Raw genomic sequence first — 26,754 nt, forward strand, 5'->3', positions numbered from 1 at the left:
TCACTCTAGGTATAGGGTTAGTAAACTACTACTACTACTTCTACTATAACTACACTACTACTACTACTACTACTACTACTACTACTACTACTACTACTACGACTTCACCACTACTACTACTACTACTACTATTACTTCTACTACTTCACTACTACTACTACTACTACTACTACTATTACTTTACTACTTCACTACTACTACTACTACTACTACTACTACTACTACCATCACCACAACACCCATTCTTTTTTATTACTGTTATAACTATTATCTACATCTGTTACGAACTTACAGCTTCTGTACAACCACCACTTACTACTACTACTACTATTACTACTACTATTGCTCGTGTTGCTGCTACTGCTGTTATAATGCCCGTGATATTTCTAAAACCTTACTACTGCACTCAATGTGGTAATAATGATAATAATAATAATAATAATAATAATAATAATAATAATAATAATGATATGACAGTTTCAAATCACGTTCTGGTGTGTTGAAAATCGATAGGAAGAGCAGTGTTGAGGGAAGGAGTGGGGGAGGAGAGAGGAAGAGAGGGAAGGAGGGAAGCTATAGTCGGTCAGCTGAGCCAGATAGTGTGGGCGTGGCAAGAGAGAGAGAGAGAGAGAGAGAGAGAGAGAGAGAGAGAGAGAGAGAGAGAGAGAGAGAGAGAGAGAGAGACTGTCACTATATACTTTTTACGTTTTTCTTTCTTTTCATGCGAAGTGTATTGCCTGTTTTTTAATTTGTGTGTGTGTGTGTGTGTGTGTGAGAGAGAGAGAGAGAGAGAGAGAGAGAGAGAGAGAGAGAGAGAGAGATTAGAACCTTCATTACCGCATCTTATGGTTGCCTTTTGGAGGAGGAGAAAGAGGAGGAGGAGAGAGAGAGAGAGAGAGAGAGAGAGAGAGAGAGAGAGAGAGAGAGAGAGAGAGAGAGAGAGAGAGAGAGAATCAGTGTCAGGAGTGTTCCATTGCATGATTACTGTCCTAGTTGAATCACATTTCACGTTGGTAATACGAGGAGGAAATCACCGGCCCACCTCCTCTCTCTCTCTCTCTCTCTCTCTCTCTCGTAACCCGCTTATTGTTACTATTATCGTTACTAAATGGCTATGGGTGTTCATTATATTGTCAGGCGGTGTAGCATGGTAGGGTGCGAGCGAATTCCATCCTCCTCATAGAAACGTTTGCAATTTTGTGACCATCCAATTAATTATCAGCCGTGGTAGCCGTGTGTGTGTCCTTAATTCTGCGGAGCTGCCCGGACCATATAACCCTTCTCTTATCTCCTCCTCCTCGTCTTCCTCCTCCTCCTCCTCCTCCTTTATCATCTTCTGTTTCTACTTTTTCATTATCTTGTTCTTGTTTTCTTATTTTTGTTCTTTTTTTTGTTCTTTCTGTTCATATTCTTATACTCTTTTTTTGTTATTCCCCTTTATTTCTTCTTCTTCTTCTTCTTCCTGTTCTTGTTCCTGCTACTCTTCTCCTTTATCCTCCTCTTCTTCATTCTAATTTCATTCCAAGTTCGTCATTCTAAATAAATGTCAAGTTCCTACGTTGTGGCCGTAATATATATATTTTTTACGGTGTGTGTGTGTGTGTGTGTGTGTGTGTGTGTGTTGTAGCCTATAGTGTTGATGAGGCAATATACTTCGCTTCATTTCTGTGTGGTGGTGGTGGTGGTGGTGACATTACTGTTGTTGTTGGGCTTTTTTTTATAATATATTGTCATTGGTTTGAACTCTGACATGTTTAGGATTAATTGCGGTGGTACTACATATGAATGATGATGGTGGTGGTGGTGGGGGTCACGTGCAGCAGCCTGGTTTGGAAGTATTGTCGGGCAATTTTGGATATTAATTCATGATGGACAAAAATAAGCTTTAGTTTGTAATCGCTATTCAGCCCGTATTGAGCTGGCCGTGGGCAGAATTGGATTACCGGATGTTATTATAATTGCTCTTGTTGCTCCACTTTTTATTATTATATATTATTATTATTATTATTATTATTATTATTATTATTATTATTATTATTATTATTAGCCTATCATCATCATCATCATTGCAACAACTTTTTCTTCTTTTTTCTTTTTCTTCTTCTTCTTCTTCTTCTTCTTCTTCTTTTCTTCCTCTATATACATCTTCTCTTTCTTCTTTTTCTCCTCTTTTATCGTCCTCATTTTCTGCAGCATCAACTATAATTATAACTACGACTAGGATACTACTACTATTACTACTACTACTACTACTTCTACTACTACTGCTACTACTATTACTATTACTACTAGTCTACTACTACTATTACCACCACCTCTGCTACCACCACCACTGCTTCTGTTAATTCTGGTAGTGATGCCTTTTTTATCTTTGCCTTCATTTTATATTCGTTAGGTATGCTCTCTCGGAATGTCAGTCTTGATATTTTACTTTTCACCCGCCCTTAAAGTCAGAAGTCACAACCAACCGGGACTCATTTTTATTTTCATTTCCTTCTTTTATGTCGACTGAAATTTCTTGCACGGCTGAACTTTCCACGTTTAAGGTTAGAGATAGATAGATGGAGATAAAAATATAGATAGACAAATAGATAGATAAAGCGAATAGAGAAAGTAATTAAAACTTTGTATAGCCTGTCATAACGTACCATATCTATACTTTTAAATAACTATTATATATCTTTTTTCCGTTGCACATATATGTATTAAAACGAGAGTCTGCTAAATGGAGTTTGTTTGAAATAGTTTGAAGGGGTATTTCAATTAATCGTTACGCGGTCAATTCATTTATCAAAGGGTACATTATTTAAAAGTCCCGCGAGATCTATGTGAATTTAAAAGAACTAGCGGTTGAAAATGTGTGTTCTGTCAATCAATTCAAGAGACTGTGTAGTTCCACGAAGCTTAAACACACTCGGAGGAATCGAACCTGGGAGCATGTGTGTAGGAGGAGGGCTTTTTGTTATCTTTGCCAGCAGTCGATTGTGGGTTATAAGGTTTTTTTTTTTCGTTGTCAAATTGTTAGCGTAGTTATGCTTTCCTTTTATTTATTTTTGCCCTTTTCTTTTTCTTTTTTCCTTCTTCCTCTTCTTATTTTTCTTTTTTACGGCAGCCACATTTATACAGCCACCATCGTTAAATTCTGAACGTACTTTTTCCTTTTTTTTCTTTATTTCTTCTATTTTTCCTCTTCCTTTCCTTTTCTTTCTTTCTCTTGTTTTTTTTCTTTGTTATTATTACCTTTTTATATTTGTTTTGAAGGCATCCACGCTATTTCTACAACCACACCTTCGTTTAACCTCTACATTATTAGCATGGACCTCTCTTTCTTCATCTTTCTTTTCGTTTTTTACCTTTATTCTTTCTTTTCACGACATCACCACATATACAACCACGCATACATTCAATTCCCTCAGCATTAGTATGAGCACCAGCCAAACGTCATAGTCATATCGCTAGGACAAGACCAAAAGGAAGAAAACTAATACCAAACCAAGAAAGATAGGCAGAAAGAGGCCACAAGAACATTAGAATGGAATACAGTATGAAAAATGGACAAAGTTTAAGCGAGGCAGCAATAATCGCGTGAGGAGCTCTATTCTATTTTTCGTGTGACTGCTCCCCAATATATCGACACGGGCCATGGACAGATAAAACATAACGCCTTGCATGCAGGGGGGTTGGTAACACTGGCAGAGAGAGAGAGAGAGAGAGAGAGAGGAGGATAGGTGGTTAAAAAGACACAGACAGAACGATAAATGGAGAGAGAGAGAGAGAAAAATAGGTAGGGAAGTAGGCAATTGTTATACGAGCGGGCCAGTTTATAGGCAAATTGGTGGGTGGAAAGGTAAAGAAAGATAAAAAAAAAAAAAAAAACGTGTAGAAAAGTAGGCACATGAATATACGTTTCTTCTTTTACAGTAAATGAAGCAGCTCTAGGAAAAAAAATAATAAAGAGAAAAAAAAAAGCCCGCTAATCACTACCACAATAAAAACGAGCTTAGAGAGTGGCCAAAACAGAGGTCAATTTTGGGAGGAGAGGTGTCTGGGCACTCTCCTCTTGAAATGACACTTACAGTATTATTATTATTAGTAGTAGTAGTACTGTTGTTTTTGCTGTTATTATTATCATTATTGTTGCCTTTTTTCTTCTACACCTTTTCCCATTTTTTATATAAGGCCGCTGTTTCGGATGAGTCGTTTCCAATCCCCTCGGTCAAACACAATATCCTCCTCCTCCTCCAACCCTTTCAAACCCTTAGGTCAGCTTCAATAGCGTCTCTCCACTGCAGATTTGGTCACGCACATAGGATTGTTGGTCTGAATTGGACATATTCATACATACACTACTATATATTGGCTTTTCCTTTTGTCCTCTTCATAGATATTCCTAGCTTGAACTGAACATACTAGCCTACTATTTACTTTTGCACAGGTCTTTTTTATATATTCCTAGTTTGAACTGAACATACTAGCCTACTATTTACTTTTGCACAGGTCTTTTTATATATTAATAGCTTGAACTGAACATACTAGCCTTCTATTTACTTTTGCTCAGGTCTATATATTCCTAGTTTGAACTGAACGTACTATTTAACTATTTATTATTGCATAGCTTTCTCCGTATGTTCTCTAGTATGAATTGAACATACTAGCTACTGTTTACTCTTCATTGGCTCCTAGTATGAAAAACGAGCATCCATTTTTTGGGATGCTATTTCTCTCTTTGATCTCCTATATTTATTGTAGAGAAACCCAGGCATATGTTCTTTATTCCGAATTGATGAACAGCATATGTACTTCTTTGCCTCTCTCTCTCTCTCTCTCTCTCTCTCTCTCTCTCTCTCTCTCTCTCTCTCTCTCTCTCAGTATTGCTTTTGTTGAACCCTTTCCGGCACAAAGCCAAACTGTACCTCCACGATTGACAGTTAATAAGCCCTAATTAATTATACGTCTCGGAGGTTACAGTGTGTGTGTGTGGGGGGGGGGGGGGGCGTGTGCGTGTGTTTCTGTGTGGGTGTGGGTGGGTGACGGTTCCTAGATCAGTCCCTTTAAAGATGACCGCCCTTCCTTTCCTTTCTCTGTATCCACGCCACGAGCCCTCCTCCTCTTCCTCCTCTTCTTCCTCTTCCTCCTCCTCTTTCTTTCTTTTTGTCCAAGAGGAAAGGGATGGCAGTTGACCGAGATGTGTGTGTGTGTGTGTGTGTGTGTGTGTGTGTGTGTGTGTGTGTCTCTCTCTCTCTCTCTCTCTCTCTCTCTCTCTCTCTCTCTCTCTCTCTCTCTGTGCAAAATTCCTGTCAAGTTTTCGCTCAAATCCCGGAGATTCAACTTGATTATTTTTTTCTTTTGTTCTTTTTCCGATACGTTCATTCTTCGACACACACACACACACACACACACACACACACACACACACACACACACACACACACACACACACACACACACACACACACACACACACACACACACACACAGACAAACAAACATACATGAATGCCTTCCAGTTACGCACACAGATTCTGCCAAATTGAGTTATGTGTGCGCGCTCGTTCGGCCGTGTACGTATTTCATGTACGGATTTTGCGTGCTGCCCTGTAGGGTTTCTCTCTCTCTCTCTCTCTCTCTCTCTCTCTCTCTCTCTCTCTCTCTCTCTCTCTCTCTCTCTCTCTCTCCTAATAACGTGAACTACAAAAATTACAACAATAACAACAATGATAATATTAACAATAATAATAATAATAATAATAATAATAATAATAATAATAGTAATAATAAGGGAAAATATCCAAGTGAATTTTTTTTCAATATCAAATTCATCGTCTCCAAGAAATTATATTTAACACCCTAATTAAAAAATGATGGAGAGAGGGAGGGATTGGCTTACGACCTTAGGGAGATAGAGGGAGGAACCAGGTAACAGGAGAAGAAGAAGAGGGGGACGAGGGGAAGAGAAGGGAAGGACGGAGGAGGAAGGGAGGGAGGGAGATCAATTGTGTGAGGAGATTAAGAAGTCAGGTATTGGGAGATTGAGTCAGGAGGGGAAGAAGGAAGGAAGGAAGGGAAGAAGGATGAAAAGGGAGGCGTTAGAAGGGAAGAAGGAAAGGTAAGAAGAGAGGGAATGAAAGGAGGAAAGGAGGGAGAGGAGAGTAAGTATTGGGGGATGAAAAGGATGAGGAGAGAGATGGAGAGAAGGTAGGAAAGAAGGAAGGAATGAGGAAAGAATAAAAAAAGTTAGAAGAGAGGGAATGAGAGGAGGAGAGAAGGAGAGTAAGTATCGGAGTATGGAAAGGATGAGAACAGATGGAAAGAAGTTAGGAGAGAAAGAATGAAAAACTAAGAAGAGAGGGAATGTGAGGAGGGAGGGAAGGAAAGAAGGGAGTGAGTAAATATTGGGAAAGGAAGGTTTAAGGAGGGATGAAGAAAGAATAAGGAAGAAAGAAAGAAATGGGTGTGGATGATGAGAATATAAGAAGTGAAGAAAGAAGGAAATGATGAGAAAAGATGGAGGGAAGGAAGGAATGGAAGGAAAGGAATGGATATAGTAGGAGGGAAAGGTGAACAGAAGAGAAGAATGAAAAAAATAATTAAAAGGGAAGGAGAAAAAGATTGGGAAGAAAGGAGAAACAAAACAAATAACTGGTGAGGGTGAAGAGTGATGAAGGTAAGGAAAGATTAGAGGGAGAGATGGAAAAGATAAGAAGGAAAGGGAGTAAGAAGGAAGGGCAGGTAAGGAGGGAGGGAGAGGGGAAGGGAGGGTGGAGGCGCTTCCGGGTGACAGGCAGGTGGGAAAAACATCAAACACCTAATTTATCAGCTCCAATATGAGAGAGAGAGAGAGAGAGAGAGAGAGAGAGAGAGACATCATTTTCTCCCCTTTTGCTCACCGTATTAACATTTTCCTCTTATATTCTACACGAGAGAGAGAGAGAGAGAGAGAGAGAGAGAGAGAGAGAGAGAGAGAAGTAAACATCATTTTCTCCCCTTTTCTTTCACCTTATTAACATTTTCCTCTTATAGTCTACACGAGAGAGAGAGAGAGAGAGAGAGAGAGAGAGAGAGAGAGAGAGAGAGAGAGAGAGAGAGAGAGAGAGACATCATTTTGACATTTTTTTCACATCTAACATTTTCATATCTTTGCCTATACCTATCAGCCTGTTATTGCCTTCCCTATATAAAAATAAGGAGTATTGTGGAATTAGAAGCCATTTAGTGTTAGGCTACAAAGATTATCCCAAAGAAAGCCTATTAAGAGAGGTTGGCAAGACTCTCTCTCTCTCTCTCTCTCTCTCTCTCTCTCTCTCTCTCTCTCTCTCGTAAGTCATTCATATCACGGTTTCCTCCAACAAGAAATATGCTAAAGGAAGTTAGGTAACGTTTTGGTGGTGGTGGTGGTGGTGGTGGTGTTGATGGTGGTGATAGTGGTAATGGTGATGGTACTGGTGATAGTGTGTGTGTTTGCTTGGGATACAGAACGGCAGACTAGAGTAGATCTCTCTCTCTCTCTCTCTCTCTCTCTCTCGAAGTGTGTGAGAAGGAGGAAATTGAGTTGGCGGAGTTGAGTGGCGTGAAATAATAATTTTTGGAGAGAGAGAGAGAGAGAGAGAGAGAGAGAGAGAGAGAGAGAGAGAGAGAGAGAGAGAGAGAGGTTTACATAGATAAATTTACATAGAAAATCAGACCACACAGACCCCATGGTCCAGGCTAGGTGGTCTGTCCTTAAACCTAAGTGATTCTGCATTAATCAGAAGGCTCCAAAACGATGCATTTCAACTCTATTTGATATTAAGTTGAAGGAAGTGACGGTCGAGCTTGTTTTTGAAGGAGTCAATCGTGTTACACTGGACCACCGACGGTGGGAGCTGAGAGAGAGAGAGAGAGAGAGAGAGAGAGAGAGAGAGAGAGAGAGAGAGAGAGATTGCGTGTCTGAAGATTAAACAACTTTTCACTAAACAAATACAAAAGCCAATACAGAATGACAGCTGATCTTATTTATTTATTTTTCATTAAACTCAAAACAAACTAAGGGAGAAAGATCGCGAGTCTTCAAATTCAACCTAACTGCCCTTTCCCATCCCCCCGAGTTCCCCTAAACAAAACAAAAAAAACTTACATTATTTCTCTTCTCTCACCTTAAGTCACTATGTGTGGGTATTGATTTCCGATTAAGCCGCTTCTCGAGTAAGAAAAATCAACCTAAAAATAGACAAACTAAAGTGAACTAGTATTGAAACCCATCACGCATACACCCCCATGGATTCTCTTCCCTCATAAGAACCTCTGAACTGTATGTCTTTCATGGTATGGGAAGGAAGAGGAAGGAAAGGGAGGAGAGAGAGTAACGTAACATGACCTCTCCTTTCTCTTGCCTCCCGTGGACTGTCTTTCTTGCTCGGTCTAGAAGGGTGTGACGTCAGAGTTTCCGAGTTACCCGTTAGTGTGTTTTCGGGGGAAGAGAGATAATGTAAGAAGGGTCATGGGAGGGAGGGAGGGAATGGAGGGAGGCAAGTGTGTGTTTCCGGGAAGTAGACGAGAGTTGCGGAGTAATGGAATTGTCTTTAGTGGGGATATTGGGGGAGGAGGAAGGAGTTGTAATCGAGTTTTGTCCCCCCTTTGGAAGCTACTATCTCCCTCTCCCCTCCTCCGCTCTCTCTCTCTCTCTCTCTCTCTCTCTCTCTCTCTCTCTCTCTCTCTCGTTTACAGAGAATAATATTAAAGCTATAGCCTACTCTAATCGTGTCACCAATTTATTTATTTTTTATTATTATTATTATACAGCCCAATAGTAACACTGACCCATTTTCCTTCTTCAGTTGGCTATCCACAGATTTATGCTTTTTAGTCCTATTTTTATTTTCTTACTTCATGTTTACTGTTCCTCTGATTATCGGTTTTCTTATATCCATTCTTCCCCTTCTCTCTCGGGTTCTTCGGTCGATACCATCATATCGCCTTCAACACTCACTCATCCCTTCCACTTTTTTTTATTTTTTATTTTTTTTATCCATCCTGGTATTGCAAGAGTTAGCCAGTCTTTTGCCTCTTGCATCATCACTTCTTAATAGATGCGTTTTATTTTTCTTAGCTTCATTTCTGCCGGGCCTTCATGCAGCAAGACTGAAATCGTGTCTCACATTCAGATAGGCAAACGCACATATGAAACCCCAGAATTTTCTCTTTACTACACTTCCACACGACCTCGCGTGTAACGAAACACACGAGAAATTAATCCAGACAAGGAAAGGTTTTGCCGGCGACGGGGATCGAACCCGCGACCAGCGAGACGCGAGAGCCACGCCTTAACCAGTCGGCCAAAGAGGTACACCCCTCGCAGAGTGAGTTATGGGAGGCTCGCCCATCAAGCAAGTCGCTGCACTACACGGCTCCCCATTCCTATATAGATTAATTTCTGTGTGTTGAGGTTTCCCCATGTTCTATGGACTTCGGAGAGCATGGGCCATCACTCTACCTGTTACCCACTCGGGGTGACGCAACGGAATCACAGGAGAGTATGCCACCGCCTTGCCACCAGTGAAACCCCAGAATTTACTCTTTACTACACTCCCACACGACCACTGCGTGTAACGAAACACACGAGAAATTAACCCAGACAATGAAAGGTTTTGCAGGAGCCGGGGGATCGAACCCACGACCAGTGAGACGGGAGAACCATTCAATAACCAGTCGGCCAAAGAGGGAGTTAAGGAAGGCTCGCCCATCAAGCAAGTCGCTGCACTACACACACACACACACTGCAGACAAACAGACACAGACAGGCTTGAAGGGGCAGGTTAATAAATCATATATTATCTCTACCTTTACAAGAGATCCAAACAAGAGAGACAAACTAGGACAGACAGATAGACATGCAAAGACACAGACATACCGATAGGCACTGACAGTCAGATATATACAGCCATACATACAGACAGACAGACAAAGATGGACCCACCATCGAACCCTCTCACCTGTCGCAATAAATCCACACAGACAGACAGACAGACGGACACAAACAGACAGAGTTCCATCTATTTTCATGCGTGTCCTTTGTACCGTAAACAGAGTCTAGTCCCTTGTGAAACGATCGAAGACTGCATGACCACAACCATTCTTCCCTCCCTCCCTTTCTCCTTTCCCTCCTTCCTCCCCCCTTCCCTCTCTCCCACTTGCCCCGCTCTCCCTCTGTCCCTCTCCTTCCCTCCTCCTCCGGCACTTTCCTTCCCCGGCATTGTGTAACTCTTACAAGAATGTTCCCTCGTCTCCTTTCCTTTTCGCCACTTTCTTTTTTCTTGCTTGTTGACTTTCTTCTTTCCTGCATTCGTTCCTTTCTTGCTTATTTATTCGCGTTCTTATTTTCTTATTTTTGTTTTGTTTCCTATTCCATCTTTCATTCCTTGCCTGCTTGCTGTCTTCCGTTGAGACTACTACTACTACTACTATTACTACTACTACTACTACTACTACTTCTACTACTACTACTACCTATATATCATTCAGTCTTGTTGGCTTTGATAATACTGATAAATGAGCGCATAATGAGAGAGAGAGAGAGAGGGGGGGGGGGGGATGAAAGCCGTTGCAAATCCCACGAGTAAAGATTGATCGACTAGATAAATTTACAGGAAGAATTTACGAGTGACTTTTTTTTTTTATGGCGCTAGAGGCAATGCAGCGGCGGCAATTACAGAGGCGTGCTAGGGAAAACAAATGCCTGTCGAGCCTCTCTGTCTTCCGTAGGGACAAACATGTTTACTGCGAACTTGTTGCCTCACTCTAGCCATTCTCCGCGTCGCTATGGCTGTTATAGTATAGTTATTTATCGTATAGTCAGTCTGTGGAGTAGAGTTAATCCCTGTATGTAAAGTAATATGGAAACAAGCAATAACTAGCCATGAAGTATTACTGATGAAAGCTTACGATGTTTTCAATGCCATAATGTTTTTTTTTTTTTTTTAAGTTACCCCAGAAAATAAACTATCCTAGAATTTGAAGTAATATTGAGACTGACGAAAATTTAATCTACTAGTGTTGTTTTTCTTTACGTTACAGTCGTCTAAACCAAGGATCGTACAAACTTTCAAATAAATCGTACGGTATCCTAGAATGTAAAGTAATGGAAACTGATGAAAACTTAAGCTTATATATTTTCCTTTTTACCATACAATAAACTGAACCAAACCTAACCCAACCTAACCAAACTTATCCTATTCTAACCTAACCTAACCTATCCTAATCTAACCTAGCCTAACTTAACCCGGTAGCTGCGGGGATCATGTATCTTAAAGGCCTTTCTAAGTGAGAAAAATGAGAAAAAATCATCACTCACACAAACCATTTCATAATATATATCAAAACATTTGTGATCAGTTCATGCATCATCGATTTTTGGGGGTTTATATCATGGCACAAATTTGGCCCGTCACTGCTACACGGTAAAGCCACAAATTCGGCCCGTCGCTGCTACCGGGTTAATGGGTACTGATGGGACCTTCACACACCACACACCCCATCCCTCTTGCTCTAGGGGAGACAGTAACCACACCTTGTCAGCGGAAATATCCCAGCCTAACCTACAGCCTAAACTATCCTAATCTAACCTAGCTTAAGGCCGAAAAAAACTTCCAGTCCTCAAAGGTGAAATAACTTGATAAGGGATTCATCAATTAACAGGTAGTGGTGGCCATTCCCTGAAGTTTTCACTCATTTTCTCTGTCATCGTTCGCACAGTGGCCGACATTTTTTTGGTGCGGCTGTACATGCATGGCTGGGTTCGAGCATTACTACTCTCTCTGAATTCGTCCGGCGCGGAAAGCTGTGGTCGGGAGCTCAAAAATTGGTGAATGTTGTATTGCGCGTTCGAGTTGAGCCGATGATTGACTATTTCCAACCGTCGAGTGGTGGAAGGACCCCAACCAACCTGCTGCCCGGCGAGTCTTACCTTGTCGAGCGCTGTTTGTTGGGTATTGCATGAGCCCTGAGAAGAGAATGTGTGATTGTGTGTGTGTGTGTGTGTGTGTGTGTGTAAGGAAGGAGGGAGGAGGAAAGAAAGGGAGGAAATGAGGAAGAAAGGAAGGAAAGAGAAAAAGAGAAGATACAAGAAGCTAAAATGGAACTAAAGATGGTTTAAGGAAAAGAAAGAGGGGAAAGAATGGGGGAAATAAGGAAGAATATTTGATAAAGAAAAAAAAAGATACAAGAAGCTAGCATGGAAAAAAAATGGAGCTAGAGATGGTTTAAGGAAAGGAAGAGAGGAAATGAGAAAGAAAGAAAAAGGAGGGAAGGAAGGAGAGCTAGAGGAAGATTCAAAACCGGGCAAGGAAAGAAACTACAGATGGGTTAGCTTGGAAACTCCTAATTCTCTTTTTTATCTTCATTCACGTTCCGGATTTATGCTAGTGCCTCATTTTCACTGCCATTCCGTCCAACATTTGAGGCACTTATTAATATAGTGTACCAAGCGCCATATACAGAAAGACGCTTGGTACACTGTGTTATCAGGGGACTCATTTGATATAAGAGTTTCCTAGTATCTTCCTTTTACCCCCGTTACTGTTATTCCCTTTGTTTGAATAGTTATGTGACCCAGAAAGCTTTCCTCCTGCGCTTTCCTATTAGATCAGTTTCATCCATATCAGAATACCAAACGCAGCTCCCTAATAGCTTTCCATGAACCACTTTTACGGGTCAATGGCTACATCTATCATACTAATTGCTCTCTAATACCAGTAATGTGGCGCAAATAGACTAATAAAAGAAAGTAATAGGAGGTGAAGTGTCTTGAATTCAGCGAAGGCGAAAAAAAAATGTTTAGAATATACTGTTAGTTTTTGAGTTGTTAATATTTGACATCTCTGAGCAAGGGAAAGCTTGTGATGCGGATGCAGGAATTCAACACAAGCAAAAAATTGTTTAGAAAGTTCTGTTAGGTTTTTGAGTCATAATATCCGGCATCTTTTAGAAAGGGAAGAATTGTATTACTGACTCTGGAATTTAACGAAGGCGAAAAATTGTATAGAAGGTGCTGTTAGGTTTTGAGTTGGTAATATTTGACATCTCTTAGCACGGGAAAGCATGTAATACGGACGTAGGAAATTAACGAAGGCGAAAAATTATATAGAAGATGCTGTTAGGTTTTGAGTAGGTTATAAATGACATGACGGGAAAGCTTGGAATATGGACGCAGGAATTTAACAAAGGCAAAACATTCCTTAGAAGCTGCTGTTAGACTTGGAGTTGGTAATATTTGACATCTCTTAATGCGTGAGAGCTTAGAGTACGGACGCAGGAATTCAGGAGAGGGGAAAAACTGCTTAGAAGATGTTGGTAGCTTCTGAGATGGTAAAATCTGACATCCCTTAGTATTGGGAAGCTTAAAATACGAACGCAAGAAGTCAGGAGAGTGGAAAAACTTTAGAAGATGTTGGTAGTTTTTGAGTTGGTAAAATCTGACATCTCATAGTACGGGAAAGCCTAGGAAAAGGACGCATCAGTCATCCAACGTAAAGGTACATACTCGCGGGTTCAGTTCGAGTCAGTGTATTGTAAACGAAAACTTCCAGAAAAAAAAAGAACAACCTTGACCGCATCCCAGGAAGAAGGAAGACGCCATCTCTTGACCACTAAAGAAACTAGGGACTCTGCTCTCTCTCTCTCTCTCTCTCTCTCTCTCTCTCTCTCTCTCTCTCTCTCTTCTTACCGCCTCGCTGACCGGCTGACTCACTCTTTCTTCCCACCTCCTCCTCCTCCTCTTCTTCTCTTGTGTAATTCTCTCTAAAGATGTCCTTGCCTTCTTTCTTCCTTCTCGCGTTTTCTTTCGTTTTATCTTTTCTTTTTCCTTCCTTTTCTCTTTCCTTCCATCCTCCCTTCGTTTCCTTCCTTCCTCCCTTCTTTTCCTTCCTTCTTTTCCTTCCTTCCTTCCTTCTATTCCTTTTTTCCTTCCTTCTTTTCCTTCCTTCCAATATTTTCTGTATTTTTTTCCTTCCTTCATATCCTTTTTTCTTTCCTCTGATCCTTTCCTCCGCCTACTTCCTTATCCTTTCTCCTCCCTTCCTTTCTTCCATTTTTGCTTCTTTTTTTTATCTCATTTAATTTCGGTCAGTCAGCCGCGGCACTGAAGCATATATCGTTTTGTTCCTCTATTCTTTCATTTATTTATTTGTTAGTTAGTTTGTTTGTTTGTTCTGTTGTTGGTTGACCACTTCCCCAGTCAGTCAGTCCTCACTCGCACTTTGAAGATTTCTCGTTATTTTTTTTAGCTTATTTGTTCGTTAATGTCAGTCAATTAGTCAATGAATCACTCTCTTAACTGACAACTCGTTCGTTACTCCGTTTATTCGTTCGTTAGTATGTCAATCAATCATTCAGTCAGTCACTCCCTCAGTAACTCGCTCTCGTCTTTTTGGTAATTCGCCTCTCAGTCTATCAGTCTTCTTTTGTTAAATCGGTCATCAATGTACCAGTCAATCGGTCAAACTTCATAGCTCGCTCTCTTGTTTGTTTATACGTACCTCAGTCTATCAATCAGTCAGTCAGTGAGCCAATCGATCAGTCAACTAATACCGTTTTTTCTTGCCAGGCTGTTATGTATTTTCCTTTTTCTCTCACATCCTCTCCTTTGTTCCTCATGTCCTTCCTCTTCTCTCCTCAGTCAGTCAGTCCCTCACTTCCTCATTTCATCGACCAGTCATCCACTAACTCCTCCTCTTGTCTCCTCCTCAGGGTAACTACTTGAAGGTGTGCAAGAACCTCCACAGCGAACAGGTGTCGAAGCTCCTCGCCAAGAACCAGCAGGAGTGTGACCTTCTCGAGGACATCAGGTGAGGCTTGAGGCTGACGGGACACCTGGGAACACTGAGGGGACACCTGTGTAGTTTGGTTACCTGGGGAACACTGAAAGGATATGTGTTTGGACATTTGTTTAGCCCCTCTTCGTCTGTCTGTCTGTCTGTCTTTTTTTTTCTTTTTCTTATTTCTTTTCCTCAGACATACCCTACACCTTTGATTTCTCTCTCTCTCTCTCTCTCTCTCTCTCTCTCTCTCTCTCTCTCTCTCTCTCTCTCTCTCTCTCTCTCTCTCTCTCTCTCTCTCTCTCTCTCTCTCTCTCTCTCTCTCTCTCTCTCTCTCTGTTCACTTACGTACTCTCTCCTTGTCTGTCTGTGTCTGTCTTTTTTTCTCTTCATATTTTCTCAGACATAGGCTACACCACCACTTCAATTTGTTTGTTTTTTGTGTGTGGGGGGGGGGGGGGCTGATATAGCTTCTCTCTATACTGCTCTATACGTCTGTCTGTTAGTTTCGTCATCTCTTCCCCCCCACACACACACACACACACACTATAGCAACTTTTTTCTCTTAATTTTCTTCTCTGCGATTTTTTTGCTCTTCCATTTTCTCTCACAACTAACAAATTCATCTTTTTCAATGATTTCCCTCTCTGCCTTTTTCCTTTTTTTTTTTTTTTTTCCTCTCTGACACATACACTACAATAACATGTTTATGTATTTTTAACGCTTCTCGGATCCCTTCGTCGTAACCGTGTCAAAAACCATTACATCAGTTTTCTAATGATCGTTTTAGAAGTAAGGTCGTCTTAGAGTGTTATATTTAAACATCTAAGTAGGGTAAGTTCGCCAATTCGGACGCGAAATTGCGGAAAAAAAACTGCCTACATGAAATGCGGTAAGTTGGAAGGATGGGGTGTGTCTCAAAATTTGCCTTAACTATCTGGCTATAATCCCACAAACATGCATAAAGTAATGTCTATTAAGAAGGGCAAAAAATAAATGTATCCCCCAAAAAGTATTTCCACGTGCTCTTTCTAGGTTTTAATTATGGCCTCCTCCGTTTCAGAAATTTCACCAAGCAACGATCGTCCATTGAGAAGAGTTATGGAGAGGTGAGTTGAGAGAGAGAGAGAGAGAGAGAGAGAGAGAGGTATATATCAATCAGCTGACCGTATCACAGTGTCAGGTCAGATGTCACGAAAGGAGTGTAAAAAGAATGTTTGCGTGTGTATGTGTGTGTGTGTGTGTGTGTGCGTGTGTGTGTGTGTGTGCGTCATTACACACACACACACACACACACACACACACACACACACACTAATTGAGGAAGTGACAGGAGGAGGTAGCAGGTGTTTTTTCCTACCTGACTCCTCCTCCTCATCATCATCCTTCTCCTCTATTTCTTTTTCTTGTGACTATTTTCTGCCGGCCTTTTGTGAGAGCGAGGTGCGTGTGCAGGAGTAGTTATACTTTACTCTCTCCTGTCCTTCCACACGTAGTCTCAGTAGGCTATATGGTGGGGGTTCAGTAGATACACTCCCTATGGATAAGAATGTGTTCTGGTATCTGTTTTTCTTATGTATTCCAGCGTGTTTTTTTCTTTCTCCTCCTCGGCCTCATCCTGCTTGTCATCGTTCTTCATCTTGTCCTCCTCGTCCTCCTTTTATTCATATTTTTCCTCCTCGTTCTTATCTTTTTCTGCCTGGGGGTTGGGATGGCATGCTCCTTCCTTCTCCTTTGTTGTTTACTTGCAACAATAAACTATCAATCAATCAATCCTCCTCCTCCTTCTCCTCCTCCTCCTCCTCTTTCTCCTTATCCTCCTCTCTGTTGCCAGGTGTCAATCACACAGACAAACGTATCGATCATCTTATTGTTACCGCTGTGACACACACACACACACACACACACACACACACACACACACACACGCACGTAATCATCTTGGATCCCGAATATATTATTTTCGAGAAATGGAAGGATCGCAAACATTATTCATCCCTGGATTTGAGCTGAATGCATTTGCGATAAACAACAGACGCGGGCAAAACTTTATTCTGTATTTACCTAAGAGTCTTTTTTTTTTCTACGGTAAAGGAAGCAGGTGGTAGTGATGGTGATGATGGTTAGAATATATATAAATTATGAGATGTGTTTTTTTATATATTTTATTCAAGCAATTCTATTCTTATACATATTAGTTTGACATGCGATTGTCCATGGATATAACAGAGAAAAGGATTTCGTAAGCTTTGAATTCCCAGATGTAAATAAAATAAAAATGTTGCTACAGACAGTTTGTAGTCACTATGTTGAAGTAAAGTGGAATTAATTGAGAGAGAGAGAGAGAGAGAGAGAGAGAGAGAGAGTTTCCTGGCTGCTTCGTGTATAACATACGATATCAGGGCACGGCAGGATCGAGGCTCAGCCGGCCATCAGTGTTGCCAGCTTGACATTTGCGTAGATTTCCAGGCAGGCCATTGTCGTGGAAAACGGGTAATAGCGTGTATAGTGCCTGAGCTTTGTCGATATTGTTTCCCTTAAAATGTTGCAAGTCAATTGGTAACATCTGTTCTTTTCGATATGCTGAAAAATATAATAGATGCAACTTTTAGTTATAATCAATTCATTTATTAATTATGGTTTTAACTAACTACCCTCATATTATCTCTTGGGTCATTTTATACGTTCATCTATAGGCCTTTCTATTCATCATTTGTTGCAATTTGTTGCGAGTTTGGTTAAGATTTGAGTAAAACTACTCTTCCCAAACAATGAAGCCCAACCCTCTCCCTGCTGGCGCGGCACGCGAGGCGGAGGAGACGCGCAGCGCCGCGCCACGCGGGGCGGGGGAGACGCGCAGCGCCGCGCCACGCAGGGCGGGGGAGACGGGCACCGCCTCCACAGGGACGGAGCGAGGAAAAGGAAGGACCCAGGGCAGGCCAAAGACACCCGCCCCACGCCAGGGCTCCCGGGCCAGCGTGGGCCAGTCCTGGGTCGAGGACATAGTGACCATCGTCCTCTCGGTGCCCCCAGACAGGCGGAGGCACGTGGTTGGGCCGAATGGGGCAGCTCTCCGGCAGTTGCGGCACGAGTATCCTTCTGTCCGCGTATCGGTGCCGCCCCCGAGTGACCTTAGTCGGGAGGTGACCCTGAGAGGCCGCAAGAGCGAGGTAAGGGCCGCGGCCAAAGCAATCAGTAGCCACCTGGAGGTCATTGAAGCGCAGGTACGCCGAGCCGCCGCACAGAAGCAGGCACAGGTGACTGAGGAGCTGCTGCAGGTGGCGCCCGGCATGCGGCGCCTCGTGGTGGGCCATGGCGGGGCGGTGCTCAGGAGGCTGAGCCAGGAGCACCCTGGGGTGACGGTGAGGGTGCCGCCCCCCGACGATACCACGACCGGCACCATTTCCATCAGGGGGCCGCCGGCAGGGGTCGCGGCCGCCGTGCGCGACATCAAAGCTCGTCTCGCAGAGTCAGGGCTCGCAGGGCGGGGAATGCCACCACCGAGAGGCACGGAAGCGTCCGGACACAGTGCCACCCGCGGAGCAGGCACTCTGAGCCCGGTGGCAGCGTCAAGCAAGGATAACCAACACAGCACGGCGTCTACCATAACGCATTGACGGTGTATCCGTACAGTGAAGATCACTACAGAATGCACACTTGTATTAGCTTATGAAAGGAACATATCTACACAAAAAGGAATGGCGAAAACTATTGTGATCAGATTTTCTTCGTATTAAAAATCATAAGAAAGGAAGAATGATGATTTGAGAGACGTAACCATTACTCTGCAGGTCATCCGAAATATATTGATTGGTCGTCATGATTTCATCCGCCTGTAGCTCTCCGCTGCAGGTTCTCCCGGGCGTTTACATTCGTTTCTGTTCAGTTTCCAATTTAGATGTAAATGCTCCGTAGAGTTAATTTAATCACACCCTCTGCTGAATGACCCTTTTACTTTTTACATCTGCTATTTCCCAATTTTGTCACTAATTTTGTTCATCTGTCGTTCTCTCTCCTACATGTGTGTGTGTGTGTGTGTGTGTGTGTGTCCTTCCCTTCAAGTATTTTTATAACAACATAAAGGAGGAGCATGGAAAGAAAAATGAGGAGATGAAGGGGACGAGAAGGTGGTGGTTATGATAATGGTGCTAGAGGGAGGAACAGAGGAGCGGAGGAGGTGATGGTGACGCTGGTGGTGGTGGTGGAGGGACAAGAAGGAGAAGAGGAAGAGAAGGAGGAATATCAATTTAAACTTTCTTCTCCCATTTTGCGACCAGACTTTAGTGGCAAACTCAGACTTCACGTTCTTCTTTTTCTTCTCCTCTTCATGTCACTTTCAAGTTAGCACTCTTTGTGACTTATTATTATTATTATTATTATTATTATTCATTTTGTGTTTAAGATTTCCGATTATAAAGTGGTTACATTTACATTTTATTTGTTTATATATTGTGTGTGTGTGTGTGTGTGTGTGTGTGTGTGTGTGTGTGTGTGTGTGTGTGTGTGTGTTCCTTTCACCTTTATTTTCTTTTTGTTTTGCTTTCTCTCTCTCTCTCTCTCTCTCTCTCTCTCTCTCTCTCTCTCTCTCTCTCAGATAAGGAAGGTTTTTCTCTCCAAACTTTTCATCATTCTCCTTTAATTGATTCCTTTATTTCATCAATCACCTCCTCCTCCTCCTCCTCCTCCTCGTAACGATCCTTCACTCTTCCTTTTATTCTTCTTTCCTGTCTTCCTTGTTAACGTTCGTCCTTTTGTTTTCGCTCCCAATTTTCTTCCTTCCCTCCTGCCTTTTCCTTCCTACGTTCTTCTCCGCCTTTCTTTTCTTTCCTTCCTTCTTCCTTCCTTGCCTTTCCTTCCTTCTTCCTTCCTTGCTACTTTCTTTCCCGCCTTCCTTTTCTTTCCTTTCCTTCTTATTTTCTTCCCCGCCTTTCTTTTCTTTTCTTTCTACTTTCTATTCCGTCTTTCTTTTCTTTCCTTCCCTCTTTCTTCCTTGCCTTTCTTTTCTTTCTTTTCCTTCCTTCTTTCTTACTTGCTTGCATTTTTTTATTCCTTCGGTTTATCATTCTCTTCCATTCCTTCATTTTCTTTTCCTTCATTTTCCTTTCCTTTCCATCCTTTTCCTCTACTTCCTGCAATCTTTTCTTTCTTCCTTTTTACCTTCCTTCATTCCTTCTTTGCATCCTTTCTCGTTTTTCTTTCCTTTTAACTTTCCTTAACTTTCTTCTCTTTTCCATCTGTCTCTTTTCCCTTTCTAGTTTGCAGTCTTTCTCTTCCCTTCCTTTTGTTTTCTTTCCTTCAGTTTCCTTTCCTTTCTATCCTTTTCCTTTACTTCTTGCATTCTTTTCCTTCTCCTTTTTTACCTTCCTTCCTTCTTAGCATTCCCTCTTTTCCTTCTTTCCTGTCTTTAAACTTTCCTTCCTTTCTTTTTCCATCTCTGTCTCATTTCCTTCATTTCCTGCATTCTTTTCTTTCTTCCTTTTTACCTTCCTTCCTTACTTGCATTCCCTCTTTTTCTTCTTTCCTTCCTTTCTTTCTTTTCCATCCCTATGTCTCCGTTCCCTTTCTCTTCCCATCCTTTCATTTTCATTTCCTTCATTTTCCTTTACTCTGCATTCTTTTCTTTCTTCCTTTTTACCTTCCTTCATTCCTTTCTTGCATTCCCCCTTTTTCTTCTTTCCTTCCTTTCTTTCTTTTCCATCTCTATGTCTTCTTTCCCGTCCTTCTTGTGTTGTTTCTCTTCCCATCCTTTCATTTCCTTTCCTTCATTTTAATTTACTTCATGCATTCTTCTCTTCCTTCCTTTCTTGCATTCCTTCTTTTTCTTCTTTCCTTCCTTTCTTTCTTTTCCATTCCTATTTCTCTTTTCCCTTCCTTCCTTGCGTTTTCTTTTTCTTTATTTTTCGTCTATCCTTCTTTCTTCTTTCCTTCGTCCCTTTCGTCCTTCAACATCTATCCTCCCTCCCACCCACCCATCCACTCTCATTGCTTACATTGTATCAGATAATTGCTGTCGTTCTTACCTCTCCTCCTCCCCCTCCTCCTACGATCCCTTTACCTCCCTTCCTCCTCCCTCCCCCTTCCCCGCTCCCCTTTTCCCCTTCCCATCCTAACTCCCCTTCCTTCCCCCTCCCCATTCTTTATTCCTCTCCTTTCATCTCCTCCCCTTTCCTGTTCACGTGAATTATGTTTGTTTTCTTATGTTTTATTTCCCTCTTTTTTGTCTACCCTCCACTCTGCAAACACACACACACACACACACACTTTTTTCTGATATTTTTTTCTCTCATAACATGATTGACTTTTCCTCCCTCCTCCTCCTCCTCCTCCTCCTCTTGAGTACAATAGGCAATCCTGGTAAAGACTTGCTGTCATAGAATATATCTCCTCCTCCTCCTCCTCCTCCTCCTCCCCCTCTTCCTCCTCCTCCTCCTCCGCTATCATTACCACCCATTTCGCTTTTGTCCTTGTTCTACCTATTCCTCCTTCCCACCTCTCTCTCTCTCTCTCTCTCTCTCTCTCTCTCTCTCTCTCTCTCTCTCTCTCTCTCTCTCTCTCTCTCTCTCTCTCGTAATTATATTTACATCATTCGTGACCAGAATAGATTAAGTCTTGTATCCATAAAGCTAAATTAATTACTAACAATGTTTTGTTAATCTTATTAGTAGCCATGATAATAGTAGTAATGCTAATAATAATAATAATAATAATAATAATAATAATAATAATAAGAAGAAGAAGAAGAAGAAGAAGAAGAAGAAGAGGAAGAGGAAGAAGAGTATTGTCCAAGATTATATTGGCTATTTATTGATGTAATTATTATTTGTTTTGTCGTGTGGAGTATAATATAATGGTGTAATAACTGTTTATCTAATATATTTACTCTAATGTATTCATCCAGTCACTCGCATTCATTCATTTACTCAGTATATATATATATATATATATATCTATATATATATATCTATATATATATATATATATATATATATATATATATCTATATATATATAGTATACCCTCTCGATTTCTTACTTATTCACACTCATCCATATATAAACACCCATTCACTTACTAAAATCTCCAATCTAACGAATTCACAGCTAACGAATTCGCATCTAACGAGAATTCTCTTGGTAACTATTACTCGTAAGATGTGAGACACACCGCTCGGTCCCTCCTTCCCTTAAGCCCCGTTCACACTGTGGCGACTCTGGGCCACGACAACCCAGCGACTTTTCCTTTTGACAAGTTGGTTCGCACGCTCCAAGAAGGGGGGGAGGTTTTATTGGGGTCTTGGTGTCTTGCCGACTGCCGACTGTCTGTCGGCGCAGCATTCGGCAACAGTCTCAAGACCTCTTTCAAGACATGCCCGACCCTTTCACATCAACACCCAAGACCTCGTGTACCCTAGAGTCGTGGGTAGTCGTGGCCCAGAGTCGGCACAGTTTGAACGGGGCTTGACAAGCACTCACTCTGTTTCTCTCTCCCTCTTATACCGCTTCCTCCCTTCCTCCCTTACAAGCACTCACTCTGTTTCTCTCTCCCTCTTATACCGCTTCCTCCCTTCCTCCCTTACAAGCACTCACTCTGTTTCTCTCTCCCTCTTATACCGCTTCCTCCCTTCCTCCCTTACAAGCACTCACTCTGTTTCTCTCTCCCTCTTATACCGCTTCCTCCCTTCCTCCCTTACAAGCACTCACTCTGTTTCTCTCTCCCTCTTATACCGCTTCCTCCCTTCCTTACAAGCACTCACTCTGTTTCTCTCTCCCTCTTATACCGCTTCCTCCCTTCCTTCCTTACAAGCACTCACTCTGTTTCTCTCTCCCTCTTATACCGCTTCCTCCCTTCCTCCCTCACAAGCACTCACTCTGTTTCTCTCTCCCTCTTATACCGCTTCCTCCATCCCTCCTTTACACACAAGCACTCACTCTGCTTCTCTCTCTCCCTCCCTCAGGCCCTGTGTAAGATAGCAGCCAACTACCAGAACAGAAAGATCGCCTGCGTCCCCGACATACGACTGGAAGATGGATCAGAGGCATGGTGAGTGGGCCTGGTGATGTTTTTACTTCTTACTTGGTTGTGTATTAATATGTATAAGTAAGGTTAGTGGCATACGAGATTGAGTTTGAGCTCGTACTCTTTTTTTTTTTTTTTTTTTTTTTTGTGTGTGTGTGTGTGTGTGTGTGTGTGTGTGTGTGTGTGTGTGTCGATGTTTTATGGCGCACACGATTTTTTTTAGTGATATATTCCGCTGATTTATTGCCCTTCCTGGAAAGCTGAATTATCTTATATTTCGTATATTAATTATTTTTCATATATGTTTTTGTTACGCTGTGTGTGTGTGTGTGTGTGTGTGTGTGTGTGTGTGTGTGTGTGTGTGTGTGTGTGTGTGTGTGTGTTCAAAAATGGGATTCCGTCTCGTTTTCTTTCTTTGTGTATTCCCATTTTCTCGGTTGTTCACGGAGAGGGTCAGGGGATACTCTTCTATTATTTTTCCTTTTTACCAGCCACAAGAGCGAGTGTTGGTAATGTTTTCAGGTGTGTATCTAGAGCGTTTTTAGCACAAGTTTTGGTTCATAAGGAGAGTTGGCGAAGGGGTTAGTCCATGTTTGTCTGTCTGTGTCTGTCTGTCTGTTTAGCGACTGGTGGAAATCCTTCATATCGGCAGCCTTTTGTTTTGTCTTCTTTTCTGACCCAGCACCCCCCCCACCCCTCTCTCTCTCTCTCTCTCTCTCTCTCTCTCTCTCTCTCTCTCTCTCTCTCTCTCTCTCTCTCTCTCTCTCTCTCTCTCTCTCTCTCTCTCTCTCTCTCTCTCTCTCTCTCTCTCTCTCTCTCTCTCATGATTCATTGGTATCCACTTAGAGGAGTGAATAATGTCTGTGATGAGAAAGAAAGATAAGATAAGAGAGAGAGAGAGAGAGGTTATAAACTCTTGATTTATCTCTCTCTCTCTCTCTCTCTCTCTCTCTCTCTCTCTCTCTCTCTCTCTCTCTCTCTCTCTCTCTCTCTCTCTCTCTCTCTCTCTCTCTCTCTCTCTCTCTCCTGAATAATTAGCATGGTTTACACAGCTTGATAAAGAAACACAACGTCCTCAAACATCACATACGTTTGTCCACCACCACCATAATCACTACAACCACTACCACTAATAACAATAACACCACCACCATCACCAAGACCACCACTACCACCACCAGTAACACCAACACCAACACCCTCACCACCACAGCAACACCAGGAACACCACCTTCACCATTAACACCACCACTATCACTACAACCACTACCACCAGTAACAATAACACCAACACCATCACTAACACCAAGACCACCACCTTCATCACCAACACTAACACCAGCAACACCAACACATTTCACCATCCACATATGCATTAATTACCGTCCCCTCCTCAAACAAATAAACGTTGATAATATAATGGAATAGAGGATAAGGGAATATACAATGTGTTTCCCCTTGGAGGATTAAAAAGAAAATGTATTAATATCCCTATAAACAGCTTCCTTTGTGCGTATTATGTGTGTTGAAATGTTAGTTTAAGCCATAATAATGAAAAGGAAAAGAGAAACAATTGCAGTCATGATAATAGTGACAGTAATAGAGTTAATAATAATAATAATAATAATAATAATAATAATAATATCTTGCTGACCCGTTCCGTTTATGTCGCTGTGTCGTGTCGGGTTAGGCTGGAGGAGAGGCAGACATCAGGCCACCTCCGTGAACTTATTAGATTATGACGTAGTGTTATGGTATTCTCTCTCTCTCTCTCTCTCTCTCTCTCTCTCTCTCTCTCTCTCTCTCTCTCTCTCTCTCTCTCGTAATCATCTCGTCATATATATGTATAGCTTAATTATAGTTTGTCAGGGTCCCTCTGTCAAGATCTCGAGATGACGACATTTTGGTAGAAGTAAATAAGTTGTATTCAGTCTTACTCAGTATGTTTTTTTTTTTTCTGAAACTGAAGAGGAATACATTTTAACTTTGGTTTCATCATATTGCACTTTTTCTTTTTTATTAATTTTCTTTCCATTTAGCCATTCGTATATGTAGGCTACTATTTATTTTCTGATTTTGTAACTGGTTTTGTATTTAGTAAGTCATATTTTGAAGTGATTATACTACAAGTTCACCCTCACTTTTTCACTCACTCATCTCTCTGCTAATAATTAAAATCAAGTCCACTGAATAAAAAAATCTTTCTCAGCGTTTTCCACTTATCACTGTCTGTTGTTAAAGTCTGTTCACTTAAGTTCGACCCAAGCTGACAACATAAACCTAAGCGTGTTTGCAAGCTGAGTGCTGATTGGCTACTGCTTTGGCTTCGAAGTTTTCTTTAACCTCTGCGTTTATCCCACTCAGCACTTTCAGCTAATCTGCACTGTGCTTACGAACACGCTTAGGTTTATGTTGTCAGCTTGGATCAGACTTATGTGAACAGACTATAGTAGTAGTAGTAGTAGTAGTAGTTGTTGTAACATTCAGGCCATATCATAAGTAGGTTTTCTTGATGGGGCCTTTTTTTATGGCATCAGAACAGCAAGCAGGCCACTGAATAGGTTAACCTTTCAAACAACCTTCCTTTACTAACTCCAATGCATGATGGACGTAATGAGCCCCACGCTGCGTCAGGCCAACTTCTAAATTATGGTAATGGAGGAGCGGCTGGGACTAATTTCCTTATTGGCTGTGGCTGTTGGCTTTAGTAATGAGAGTAAGTGTATTAATTATTCCCTATCGGCCTTGTCTCATTACCTATTTCTGGTGGGTACCGTATCTGGCGACCTAGATTCAGTGGTGTTTCTTTTATCATTTCCGTTTTTACTTGGTCGAGAGATGAAAGGCACCTTAATAATTTTGTGGAGTGTGGTATATTGTAGTAGTTTGGATATAATCATTGGGCCGTATTACTAAACATTTTGTCGCTTAAGTTTACCTATTTGACAAGGCTTTCCTAGGACGATTGGGTATTTCCAGGAGTAGTTTTTTTGACCTGATGGTAGTTTGTCCCTTCTTCAGTACCATGAACCTAAAGAAACACTCATTAGAACTCAATTGCCTCCCTCTTTGACCTTTAGAAATAGTTGATGTTAGAAGCGAAATGGTCTTATAATACCAACCAATGTGTCGTAAGTTATAGTTATAGACATTAGTTATTAGGGATAGTTATCATTATAGCTTGTTATAGTTAGTTATGTCGTGTTGTTATTTTGCTATCATATAATGAGAGGATCTAAAATAGGCCACTTATACAACTTTTTTACTCTTTAATCTTCATTAGCATCCACTACGAAAAATGAATTGTGCCGTGAAGAATTACAAGGAAAGTATAACATTACGAAACGAATACTAGGTCATACATTACGAAAAGGAAATCGGATACAACCTTTTATCCCTTGGTCCACTTCAGTCTTTACTCTTCATTATCAAACACTACGAAAAAGAAAAACTGTGCCTTGAAGAATTAAGTAAAGTCTATAACGTTATGAAGTTAATACGTCATCATACATTACGTAAAGGAAATCGGATATAACATTTCTCTCTTAGTCCACTTCAGTCTTTACTCCTCATTAGCTAACACAACGAAAAAGACAAACTGTACCTTGAAGAATTAAGTAAAGTCTGTAACGTTATGAACTGAATCCGTCATCATATATTACGTAAAGGAAATCAGATATAACCGTTTCTCTGTTAGTCCACTTCAGTCTTTACTCCTCATTAGCTAACACAACGAAAAAGACAAACTGTACCTTGAAGAATTAAGTAAAGTCTATAACGTTATGAAGTTAATACGTCATCATATATTACGTAAAGGAAATCGGATATAACCGTTTCTCTCTTGGTCCTCTTCAGTCTTTACTCCTCATTAGCTAACACAACGAAAAAGAAAAACTGTACCTTGAAGAATTAAGTAAAGTCTATAACGTTATGAAGTTAATACGTCACCATA

General features: G+C 41.4%; 1 protein-coding gene across 19 annotated transcripts in view; it reads left to right on the forward strand.

Annotated features, from left to right (window-relative positions):
• LOC127007085 (protein nervous wreck-like) overlaps positions 1-26,754 on the forward strand; it is a 107,797-nt gene that overhangs the window by 2,825 nt on the left and 78,218 nt on the right. For all 19 annotated transcript variants that reach the window (XM_050877649.1, XM_050877637.1, XM_050877645.1 and 16 more), the window contains exons 2-4: positions 14,719-14,816; positions 15,850-15,895; positions 22,741-22,826. In XM_050877649.1, the coding sequence (XP_050733606.1) occupies positions 14,719-14,816; positions 15,850-15,895; positions 22,741-22,826 (230 nt within the window). The remainder of the gene's footprint in view (positions 1-14,718; positions 14,817-15,849; positions 15,896-22,740; positions 22,827-26,754) is intronic.

The sequence above is a fragment of the Eriocheir sinensis genome, chromosome 34 (assembly GCF_024679095.1).
Source record: "Eriocheir sinensis breed Jianghai 21 chromosome 34, ASM2467909v1, whole genome shotgun sequence".
Taxonomy (NCBI): Eukaryota; Metazoa; Arthropoda; class Malacostraca; order Decapoda; family Varunidae; genus Eriocheir; species Eriocheir sinensis.